Source organism: Gigantopelta aegis, chromosome 8, assembly GCF_016097555.1.
Source record: "Gigantopelta aegis isolate Gae_Host chromosome 8, Gae_host_genome, whole genome shotgun sequence".
NCBI classification, from domain to species: domain Eukaryota; kingdom Metazoa; phylum Mollusca; class Gastropoda; order Neomphalida; family Peltospiridae; genus Gigantopelta; species Gigantopelta aegis.
This window is the reverse complement of record NC_054706.1, coordinates 22,703,707-22,716,192: the sequence shown is the minus strand read 5'-3', so window position 1 is coordinate 22,716,192 and position 12,486 is coordinate 22,703,707. Positions and strand designations below refer to the sequence as shown.

Sequence of the window (12,486 nt, the reverse complement as noted above, 5' to 3'; positions counted from 1 at the left end):
TTTGCATGGGCCGGAATTACCACAAACAAGTCTTCAATGTCAACAAGTTACACATGTTTACAAACTACATGTTCTCCCGTCACTTCAGTCAAATAGTTGCCACTTCATAGCTGTCTGCCATGAAATAATCACGGTCAAACAGCAGACTACTTGCGCGGACAAATTTCCCGATTTTTGACAACCAAATGGGAAGATATCTGTAATCCGAGGCCAAAGAGCCTCCCGCCTGTTACCAACTGCGGTTGGACTGCTGGTGCTCCCGTGCACCTACCAGTGCAGGCGGTCCCTCCTTCACCTCCCCAACATTGTCCTGTCCTGGACGGAGGAAATGACCGAGGCCGGTACTTGTGCCCAGGACAGGCGTGCGCTACAACAGCTTGCTCTGAATGTGCACGTTAACCTTTTTGGAATGGAATGGTAGAGAGCTCGTTTGATGCGCGGTCGGTTACGGATCCTTCGGTGGACACATTGGGCTATTTCTCGTTCCAGCCAATGCACACTGACTGGTATATCAAAGGCCGTGATACTGGGATGTGCATATAACAGATCCCTTGCTACTAATGGGGGTGAAAAATATATTGAACAAAATTGCTCGAGTTGACCACTAGAGCACGTTGATTTATAAACAAAATTATCGGCTATTGGATGTCAAACATTTAGTATTCGATATATAGTCTTAGAGGACACCCACTTTATTTTTCCATTAGTAGCATGGGATCTTTTATATGAACCATCCGACAAACAGAATAGCACACATACCACGGCCTTTAATATAACAGTCGTGGTACATTGCTAGAGCAAGAAAAACCCAATATAGCCATCGACGTGGGTTGATCCCAGACCGACCGCGCATTTTACCACGTCTCGTTTTCGAGTAAAAATCAATAATACCTTTTATAATCTTAGTGTGACGTCACACTATTGTTCTAACTACAAATTATTTTTTAAGAATTCACAGAAGAATGCAATTTGAACTTTTTTGTGCGTTCAAGTCGGGGATTCGAACCCATAACTGATTAAACTTGTACATCCAGTCTCGTGACTTGGTCATTTTATCTCGTTCTAGCCAGTGCTATCCTGTCTGTGCGCATAAAATATCCTTTGTTACCAATCAAAATATTTTTGCAGGTTTCCTCTCTCAGACTAAAATGTCAAAATTACCAAATGTTTAACATCCAATAGCTGATGATTAATATATCATTGTACTCTAGCAGTGTCATTAAAAATATATTCTTTATTAGTTAATAAGTACATCCATATAAGTAACGCACTTTTGTAAAGTGGTTGTTCTGTTAACCTCGGAGTGGACATGCAGGCATCTTTGCAAGCCAAGGGTCCTCTTCCATACTGGGGCAGGATTTAGCACTCACCTGAAGCCCTTGCATCGCAGGATCAAACCACCTCAGTGAATCCATTCAACTATTTGGGGTTTTTTCTTGTTTCAACCAGTGCACCATAACTGGTCTAAGGATGTGGTATGTGCTATCCTGCCTTTGGGATGATGCATATAAAAGACCCCTTGCTATTAATGGAAATATATAGTGAATTTCCTCTCTAAGACTGTGTCAGAATTACCAAGTGTTTGACATCCAATAGCCGATGATTAATTAATATTGGTGTCATTCAACAAAACAAACTTTTTAAATTCCATACTAAACTCCGTAATAGGTGTGCCATATCAGAAGATGATCCATGATAACCTGGACCCAGAGATGCCAACCCTAGTTGGAGTGTCATAGGAATCCCACCCCCCAAAATAGGAAGTTATCAGTAATGGCTCAGAAGTGCGTTTTTCGACATTTTGGTAAAGTTCAAGGCTGTACCCAATCGGCAAACATCAGGGTTGTTCGGAAGACCGATTGCTAGATTGGTTTATTCTATATCGCCACGCTTGCTATGCTCGCTATTCGGAATCCATAACTTAAAAGAACAAGGCAGGAAACCAATCTACGATTGTTGACGGTGAAGAGGGAAAAAGTTCCATTTCTCTGGTGTTAACATTTGTGTCTTCCAAAATATGATCAGACACCAAATATGCGAAATTATATTTTCTAAAAATCGGTATTTCGAACAAGACAATCGTAATAGCATAATCTATGCTTTAAATTCGTAATAATTTTGCCAAATTCATAATGGTTGGCATCTCTGCTTGGATCAATGTTTAAGACACTTCAAAATCAAAAGAGCAGTTCATGTGGAAATAAGACTTCCTTCTCTCATTCTGTCCAAATAATGGAAGGAAGTAAATAATTTAACAATGCACTCAACACATTTTATTTAGTTATATGGTGTCAGAAACAGGGTTAAGGATCACACAGATATTGAGAGGAAACCTGCCGTCGCCACTTAATGGACTACTCTTTTCGGTTAGCAGCAAGGGATCTTTTATATGCACCATCCCACAGACAGGATAGTACATACCATGGCCTTTGTTACACCAGTTGTGGAGCACTGGCTGGAATGAGAAACAGCCCAATGGGTCCACTGATGGGGATCGATCCTAGACCAACCGAGCATCAAGCGAGTGCTTTACCACTGGGCTACGTCCCACCCCTCCAAATAATGGATTCACAGCCACAAACACTTACCACACCTCAAACAACAATCCACCCATCCATTCAAAGAATACTATATATCAGAAGAATTGGTCCTAAACAAAATTCGGTCGAGGCCCAGAAAATGCCAATGCTCTCAGATACCCTACTACCCACACCCATATAAACCTATAAACCCAGCGCACACCACTGGCTATTGTGTGCTAAACAAAGTACTCAGTAAATGAACGACACGTTTTTGTATAAACATTTTATGATCAACAATAAGGCAATGTATAATTTCTGTATAGATACTTTATGATCGACAATAAGGCAATGTATACAGTTTCTGTATACTTCATGATCAACAACAAGGCAATGTATACAGTTTCTGTATACTTTATGATCGACAATAAGGCAATGTATAGTTTCTGTATAGATACTTTATGATCAACAATAAGGCAATGAATACAGTTTCTGGATACTTTATGATCGACAATAAGGCAATGTATACAGTTTCTGTATACTTTATGATCGACAATAAGGCAATGTATACAGTTTCTGTATACTTTATGATCGACAATAAGGCAATGTATACAGTTTCTGTATACTTCATGATCAACAACAAGGCAATGTATAGTTTCTGTATACTTTATGATCGACAATAAGGCAATGTATAGTTTCTGTATAGATACTTTATGATCAACAATAAGGCAATGTATACAGTTTCTGTATACTTTATGATCGACAATAAGGCAATGTATACAGTTTTGTATACTTCATGATCAACAATAAGGCAATGTATACAATTTCTGTACAGATACTTTATGATCAACAATAAGGCAATGCATACAATTTCTGTACAGATACTTTATGATCAACAATAAGGCAATGCATACAATTTCTGTACAAATACTTTATGATCAACAATAAGGCAATGCATACAATTTCTGTACAAATACTTTATGATTAACAATAAAGCAATACAATGTGTATACTATGCGCTGAATTTAACAAAGATGATCATTACAAATTTAATTTCAAATGTGGCTCACATGACCAGTGGATAAATATACTTCATTAATTTGGCTCTTCCGAATCATCCTATATTGTCCTCCATATTTACATGGAGGTCCAAACAGTGGCACGCCTGGGAAACGAGAAGGTCTTAACACAATATTGAGCATACCAAAAGCCTGCGTTCATTTTCACTATACCTGCTTTGGATCTGGCCACTTGAATGCAAGAAAACTCAATTAAAAATAATCTATTGGAATTTGAGGAATGTGGACTGGTGCACCGACCAAACCTACGCTGGAAGACCTCAATTTTAGTCAATGTCTCAACAAGCGTCCAAAGGCCTCGACCAGACATTACACAGTGAAATTCAGTAAATGTGTATTTTCGAATGGAATTTGAACATCTTATTGGTATTCTTGTATCATTATTTACACTAATTCACAATAATTTGTTGGTATAATATAAAAATTGCTTCTGTTTTACCATCACATGTGAACAACACCAGTTTGACTGCGGAAATAAAAGTGATTCTGGTGATAAATCAATATAATTTGCCGACTTTCAGCCACAAGTAGTTTGTTTTATCATTTTGTCAGCGCACAGCATTCCCAGAATTTCAAATGAATAGTTTTGAATTTTTGTAACATGTTTTCTAAACTTGCTTCGTATTCAAGTGGCCAGGTTCAAGTCAGCAGGTCTACAGTGGAAATGCCCTCAGACAGCTTTCAGACCTCATTTCCCAGAGAATGGGTCAAAGTTCTTAGTTATTGTAAGATTAAAAAGACAAAATCTCATTTCTGTCCAGAACATTCCAAAGGTTATTTGGACAAAATCAAGATATGAGCACAAAAACATACATTATGTTATGTTAGAACACCTAATAGACTGAAGCTTAAAACGGAATACAAAAAATAATTTTGGGAACATTTCATATAAGGGTATCCTTTTCGTACCATCTGAAACACTCTTCATTGCAAATTATTTAATGAAAACAACAATTGAAGCATGTGCAATATAGTAAATATTCCTAGACCCAGTGCTGTATATAAGCTGCGTGCGCACACACACAAACAAACAGACAGACAGACAGACAGACATACATAGACATATACAGTTTTGTCTACAAATTTAGTTCAATCTTCTGAAACTTGCTTTTGAAGATTGTATTCTGAATGGAACAAAAGGAAAGGAAAGGAAATATTTTATTTAATGATGCACTCAACACATTTGTTTTACGGTTATATGGCGACAAAAGGAGACCATTATATTATATAATTAGTACTGCTGCTAGATATACATAAATTAAGTATCCTCCTCCAAAACATATTTGCCATAATCGTTTCCTTCCCCCAGTGTGCTCAATGATGAACCTGAGCACTTCATTATTGTTCCATAATGTTGATAAAGCTAACGACATGATTACCACTCTTCGAAGCCTGGCAGTGGAAACTGAAGAGCGAATTCCTCCACCTGAGTTTTAACTGCTTTCACTTTGGCCACAACATCCGGATCCTCAGCAAGTTTGGCTTTAAAGTCTTTAAGCATGGGACCACAAGATGAATGTATTTCTTGTGTCAGCTTGATTCCTGAAATAACAGATTAATAAGCTGAAATAATAATTCTGTGGAATTAAATGTCTTGTCGACCATGTAAAAAATTTCGGTGCACTGTGTGCTGAACATCCATAGGTGTAACTATAAACATGTTTAATTGATCTATGTCTATGACTTATATAGTTTGTGAGAAACTAATCTAAACAAGAAACTTTAATGCAAAAGTCGACATTGTCGCTGCCTAAGAGTGCACCAAAGTAGAAGTAAAGTTTGTTTTGTTTAACTAGCACAATGACTTATTAATAATCGGCTATTGATGTCAAACATTTGGTAATTCTGACATTTAATCATAGGCAGTGGCGTGGTGTGGGTTGCCAGCGCCCCCGAGGCAAGGCAAGTATTGCGCCCCCTAACTGTTAGACCTCACCAAGTCCCTTCCAACAGTCCAGAATTTGGCACCCGGGGCAACGGCCCCAGTGGCCCCGCCCATGCTATGCCACTGGTCGTAGACCCACTTTCCAATAACGATATTACGCACGCATTTCCGCCACCGAGTTCATTGATACATAGTACCTTTTCCATATAACCGATTCCGCGCGCTGAAAAAACAGTCGATCAATTATTAATTTTTCTGCACAGTCACGGCATAATGTGAAACATTTGCTTTTGGCTTGAAGTACACTTTGATAACGTTAAATATTGTATAATAATCAGCTTGTGAAAACGCAGATATGGAAAAGCACATTAAAACGTGCACAGAATTTAGTTAATGGATAGCACCCCTTAGAGAGGAAATCCGCTAAATTCTGTATCAGTAGCAAGGGATCTTTTAAATGAACCATCTCTCAGACAAGATAGCACATACCACAGCCTTTTATATATACATGTACCAGTCATGGTGCACTGGCTGGGATGAGATACAGCCCAATGGGCCCACCGACGGGGATCGATCCTAGACAGGCTGTGATTCAAGCTAGTGCTTTACCACTGGGCTAAGTACTGCTTTGCTACTGCACCACGACTGGTATTCTGTCTGATGGTGTATATAACAGATCCCTTGATACTAATGGAAAAATGTAGCAGGTTTCCACTTTAAGACTATAATATGTCAGAATGACCAAATCCAATAGCCGATGATTGATAAACCAATAAGCTCTAGTGGTGTCGTTAAACAAAACAAACTTTTTACTTCATGTAGGCAAGACCAAAAACAACAACATCCAAATTCAGCATTTCAGATCAATTTTAATATTCTGTGAAATTATTTTATGCCAAACAAATAAAGAATAAAGAAAGAAAAACAACATACAGTTTGTTGTGTATTGGGAGGTCACACTATACAGGTCTAAAACATTAAATAGTAGGTGCTAATTTAAAGTTCAAATTGATTGTGCTTAAAAACCCCCAGCTGATTCTGGGAATGTGCTGACAAAAAGTAATATAGGGTAGGAACGCTTTTTATTTAACTATAGGTCCAGATAAAATGTTATGCAGTAAAACCCCTCTAAACTGGACACTGTTGGGACTATATAAAATGTCCAGTTTTAAGAGGTATCCGGTTTAGAGAGGTTATGGTTTGGGATTTTTTTTACTGATTTTTAAAAAAGGACTGAAAAATGACCAGTTTTGATGGAATTCCAGTTTACAGAGGGTCCGTTTTTGAGAGGTTTCACTGTATTATTAAATTGTTCTCTGCTCCTTTTTCTAGGTAGGATCGGTTTCACAGAATGTGTTTAGACCTCAAGCAAGTGTTGCTACTGATAACTTTTGAAAACAAAATGTGCCCTCATATGAAGTTCTGTACAATTACTAAACATGCCTGACAAATGCTTCAGTGTTGCAGGACTGGACTTAAAGTTTGTTTTATTTAGCGACACCACTAGAGCACATTGATTGATTAATCATTGGATATTGAACATTTGGTAATTCTGACACTTATTGATGGATCCCTTCAATTGATTGAGTTTTTTCTCGTTCCAATCAGTACACAACTGGTGAAAGGCCATGGTATGTGCTTTCCTGTCTGTGGGAAAATGCATATAAAAGATCCCTTGCTGCATTGGAATTTTTTTTCTTCTGGATTTCCTCCGATGACTACGTGTCAGAATTACCAAATCTTTGACATCCAATAGCCAATGTTTAATTAATCAATGTGCTCTACTGGTGTCGTTAAAAAAAAAAAACTATTACAGTCTTTAGTCTTGACTAGTGTTCTAAACACCAGGCCAGGTGTTGTTATCATACCCATATCAATGAAGTCGACCACTTTCTTCAAGTCGTCTTCCTTCATGTTCCTCGATGTCAGGGCCGGGGTTCCTATTCTTAGTCCACTCGGTTTGAGTGCACTCTTGTCTCCGGGACATGTGTTCTTGTTGACGGCAATTCCTATTTCCTCAAGAACCTTTTCTGCTCGGGCACCGTCCAGCTTGTTCGGTCGCAGGTCCAACAAGACGAGATGGTTGTCAGTTCCACCTAAAAATATTCAAAAAGAAGACATTAATTTAATTATTAAACAAATACATCATTAAGTTTTAATTCTTTACTGTTACCTGGCCGACAATATTTATTACACTCCCCCCCCCCCCCCCCCCACCCCACTTTCCTTTTTCCTTTTTGGGGCATAGCCCAGTGGTAAAGCCCATTGGGCTATTTCTCGTTCCAGCTAGTTCCTCACGACTGGTATATCAAAGGTCATGGTATGTGTTATCCTGTCTGTGGGATGGTGCATATAAAAGATCCCTTGCTGTTAATTGAAATGAGTAGCCCATGAAGTGGCAACAGTGGGTTTCCTCTCTCAAAATCTGTGTGGTCCTTAACCATATGTTCGACGCCATATAAAGGTACCGGTAAATAAAATGTGTTGAGTGCGTTGTTTCATTTCCTTCATTCCTAATTTTATCAACTGCAATTACATTACAGATGAATCAAATCTGACCAAAGAAACTATAACAGTGAAACCCCTATAAACCGGACATAGACAGGACGTCCAAATAAAATGGCCAGTACTAAGGGGTATCCAGTTTAAAGAGGGTATGTTCTGTACTGCATTTAATAATGGGACTCTGGTCAGGGAATTCCCATTTTGAGGGATTTCACTGTATTGTGATCTTATATTCTTAGGCATCGAAATAAAGACTACAGTGCCTGATAACCCAGGTACAGGATGCCATGAATTACAGACTTGGTAACCTGTACAATTCAACACATTTATAAAGTTTACAGGCTGTCCAGCACACCCGGAGGACAAAAGTAGGAATGGAAATGCAGAAAAAGTAGGAAAATAGAAGGAAAAAGTAGGACAAAAGTAGGAATGGAAATGCAGAATTAGTAGGAAAATAGAAGGAAAAAGTAGACAAAGTAGGATTGAAACAGTACTCGGCAACATTATTCATGCTCATAAACGAATGTGCTAAATCCAAAAAGTGGTATTATTGTTGAAAAAGGTTTTCCTCCGTTTACACCTGTAAAATAGTCATGTTATACAGATATACATGAAAAAAAGGCCACGTCAGGTCAGTGCACATTCAGAGCAAGCTGTTGTAGCACAGATGTCGAAAAGCTGAAAACTCTTAGATAAAGGTAATTTTTCAGCATTTCAGTTCAAATCCAGTCTATTTCTAACAATTATTTTATGCCACCCCACCCCCCAAAAAATGTGGTAAAGTCACAACAATGTTGTTTTGCAGTGCCTGCACCTCACCTGACACAATATAGTATCCCTTACTCTGCAGCGCAGAACACAGCGTCTTGGCGTTGGACAACACCTGTTGCTGGTACGTCTTGAACGCAGGATCCATCACCTGTTTCAGTGCTACTGCAACCGCTGGAAATAAATTATGTTTATTTTTTAAAGCTCAACTTTATGACAAAATTATGAACAATGAGCTATATGCATGGTGTAAATTTATTTCTTGAACTCCGGGTCCGTCACCTGTTTCTGTGATACTGCAAGCACTGGAAATAACAAATATCAATTTTATAATTTTTTAAAGCTTAACTTCTAACACCTCTTGCAGTGCTACTGCAACTGCTGAGAATAACAAATACATGTACGAGTTCTATTGTTTTAAAACTGATCTGTTATCTATATAATAAAATTATGAACTGTGAGCTACATGTATATGGTTTAAATTTATTTCTTGAACACGGGGTCCGTTACTTGTTTCAGTGCTACTGGAACTGCTGGAAATTACAAATATGATTTTTATTCTTTAAAGCTGAACTTTATAAATAGAGGAATCGTCACAAGTATTTTTTAATACGGAAAATATAAACCTAGTCTATGTTATTCGTTATTTGTCGAGGGTCTGCCAAGACAAAAAACGATTAACTAGACGAGGTTGATATTTTACATAATAAAAGAAAACGAGACCTTGCAAATTTGCATACCATTATTAACCAGGTTAATAGACTAAAATTATCACAAAGGTTTATGACATGGATATCATGGGTAAGTTATAGGATAAATAAAATAATGTACTATGAACTAAACAGTTTAAATTTATTTCTTGATTGCAGGGTCCGTCACTTGTTTCAGCTAGCTATAGTGCTAAGTACTACAACTGCTGGAAATAACAAATATGATTTTTCTTCTTTAAAGCTTAACTTTATAATAAAACATTAAAATTATGAACAATGAGCTACATGGTGTAAATTATTTCTTGAATGCAGTGACAGTCACCTTTCAGTGTTACATTTTTATTTTTATTTTTTAAAGCTTAAGTGATAATTTAGTGTATTAACCCGGTTAATAATGGTATGCGAATTTAAAAGTATATACACATTTGCAGGGTCTCTAGGTAATAATGTTGCTGTGAATGGGTCATTTGTTTACAAACCAACAAGAGCTGTATAGTTGAGAGTAACGTTTTCATAAGATTTAATTAAAATGCGTGACATCAAACTAATTTGTGCTAATCGTGATGATGTCATATTAGCAATGGAGGCGACTTTAATACTGAGTGTTACTAAAAATCAAATTAAAATCTTATTTTAGAAACTATGTTATAGGATAAATAGAATTTGCTACTAGTGTGTTTTTAACATGAAAAATATCAACCTCATCTAGTTACCAATATCTGTCTTGGCAGAGCCTTGACACATACCAATGAACATAGACTCGGTTGATATTATCCAAATTAAAAAAACACTTGTGACGAATCCTCTATATATATCATGAAAAAGATTGGTGTATCTTTACAAAAAATAAAAGTAAACTTTATATCAATGCATGTGGTCGAGAACTACTTCAATTTCTAGTATTTGCTTAAAATGAAAAAAGCAGAAATTGTTCTCGATTTCAATAAATGAATTTTGAGCCTTGATTTTTTATATACTCTTCCAAAGAAGAAACGCAAAACCACATTGTCGTAACATTTGGAGAATTGATTTAATTATTGAATGGTGAGTCCGATAATTACCAAATGTTGCAGGATTGTTCACAATTCACTCTAGTCCATTGTGAGTAAGTGATAGGACACATCACCAAGGTCAAGGTCATCTGGAGTCAATACCGGGTGTGGCCTCCGCGTGTTGACAACTGCCTGGCACCACCTGCCCATTGAAGAAACCAGAGTACGGATGACGTCCCGGGGGATGGTGGCCCACTCGGCCTGCAAGGCTGCTGCCAGCTCGGGCAGGGTCTGGGGCTGTGGTTGTCGCTGTCGGAGGCGTCGGTCCAACTCGTCCCATAGATGCTCAATTGGGTTCAAATCCGGTGATATCGATGGCCAAGGAAGGACATTAATGTTGTTGTTCTGTAGGAAAGCCGTTGTGAGACGTGCTGTGTGAGGCCTGGCATTGTCATGTTGGAAAACTGCGTTGGCGTTGGCCATAACTGGAACGATGTGTGGCTGGAGGATCTGGTCAATGTAGCCCTGTGCATTCAGGTTGCCCTGCACGTGGACCAGGTCAGTTCTGCCAGTGTGTGAGATGGCTGCCCACACCATGACACTACCCCCGCCGAATCTGTCCACTTCCTGCACGCAGTTTGCCGTATAACGTTCACCACGACGCCTATACACGCGACATCTTCCATCATGACGTCGGAGCAGAAATCGGGACTCGTCACTGAACCACACCTGTCTCCATCGCAGTTGAGGCCATTGTCGATGAATCTGGCACCACTGCAGTCGGAGTCGACGGTGTTGTGGTGTTAAGATGACACCTCGAACTGGACGTCTGGCACGAATTCCTACCTCTGGCACGAATTCCTACCTCACGTAGGCGGTTCCGTACGGTCTGGTCGGATATCCTGCGCAAACCTGGTATTGCTGCGGCTGTGGAGGTGGCAGTAGTCAATCGTTCCCGAAGGTGGCGTACCCGGATGTAGCGGTCCTGCCCGGGGGTAGTGACTCGTGGTCGACCGGATCTAGGGAGGTCACGTGTTGATCCATGTTGCTGGTAACGGTCCCACAGTCTGGAGATGGTGCTTGGGGACACATGGAATGCCCTGGCAACGGCCGTTCTGGATTCGCCTGCGTCTAGTCGGCCGATGGCATTGTTTCTCTACGGTTCACTGAGACGTGGCATGTCCTGGATTGTCAACTGTCGGCCAGATACAGAGGCCAGGCAAGCGAACACCCTGCACTTTTATACTGTCGGTGTTCATGTTGCATGTGCAGACAACGCACGTGCAGTGGTGACATGGTTTGCACGTGGCTGCGTTTTTGCGAATATTCACATTTTGGAACTTTATTGTACAGTAGCTGCGTTTTATCGAATGTAACCGTGGGAATGTGTTTGGGACATGCAATGACCTTATATTCACAAAGCATGAACCGGTAGGAAACATAAAATCGGAGTTATAACCTATTTGTACCCTTTTGCGTTTCTTTTTTTGAAGAGTATATATTGTAAACGTGCAAATTAACCGGCAATCTGGTGGTTATGAGGGTCTTGATTTTTCATGTATTGTGAACGTGCAGACTAACCGGCAATCTGGTGGTTATGGGGGCCACCCTGAAGACCAGGGAACACTGCATCGTTGATCTTCTTTTCAAGGTCATACATCACCTTTTCACCATTCTTCAGAGTTTTTCTCACACCTGCAATAAAAAAAGTGTTTTATTTAAGGACACCACTATAAAGCCCACTAATTTATTAACCTTCGGCTATTGGATGTTAAACATTTGGTAACTGTGACATATTGTCTTAGAGTGGAAACCCACTACATTTTTCCATTAGTAGCAAGTGATCTTTTATATGCACCATCACACAGACAAGATAGCACATGCCACGACCTTTGATATACCAGTCGCGGTGCTATCCTGTCTGCAGGATGGTGCATATAAAAGATCATTGAAAACTAATGGGAAAATGTAGTGGATTTCCTCATACAGAAATGGTCATCTCTTTTACTGTATACTTTGTATTCCCCC

At 39.1% G+C, this 12,486-nt stretch overlaps 1 protein-coding gene across 1 annotated transcript in view; it reads right to left on the bottom strand.

Annotated features, from left to right (window-relative positions):
• Positions 1–2,790: 2,790 nt before the first annotated feature.
• Positions 2,791–12,486, bottom strand: part of LOC121378394 (serine hydroxymethyltransferase, cytosolic-like) — a 40,611-nt gene continuing 30,915 nt past the window's right edge. Inside the window, exons 5-8 of the mRNA XM_041506542.1 lie at positions 12,040–12,153; positions 8,808–8,930; positions 7,352–7,579; positions 2,791–5,140 (exon numbers count right to left, since the gene is read on the bottom strand). Coding sequence (XP_041362476.1) covers positions 4,974–5,140; positions 7,352–7,579; positions 8,808–8,930; positions 12,040–12,153 — 632 coding nt within the window. The 3' untranslated portion in view covers positions 2,791–4,973. The remainder of the gene's footprint in view (positions 5,141–7,351; positions 7,580–8,807; positions 8,931–12,039; positions 12,154–12,486) is intronic.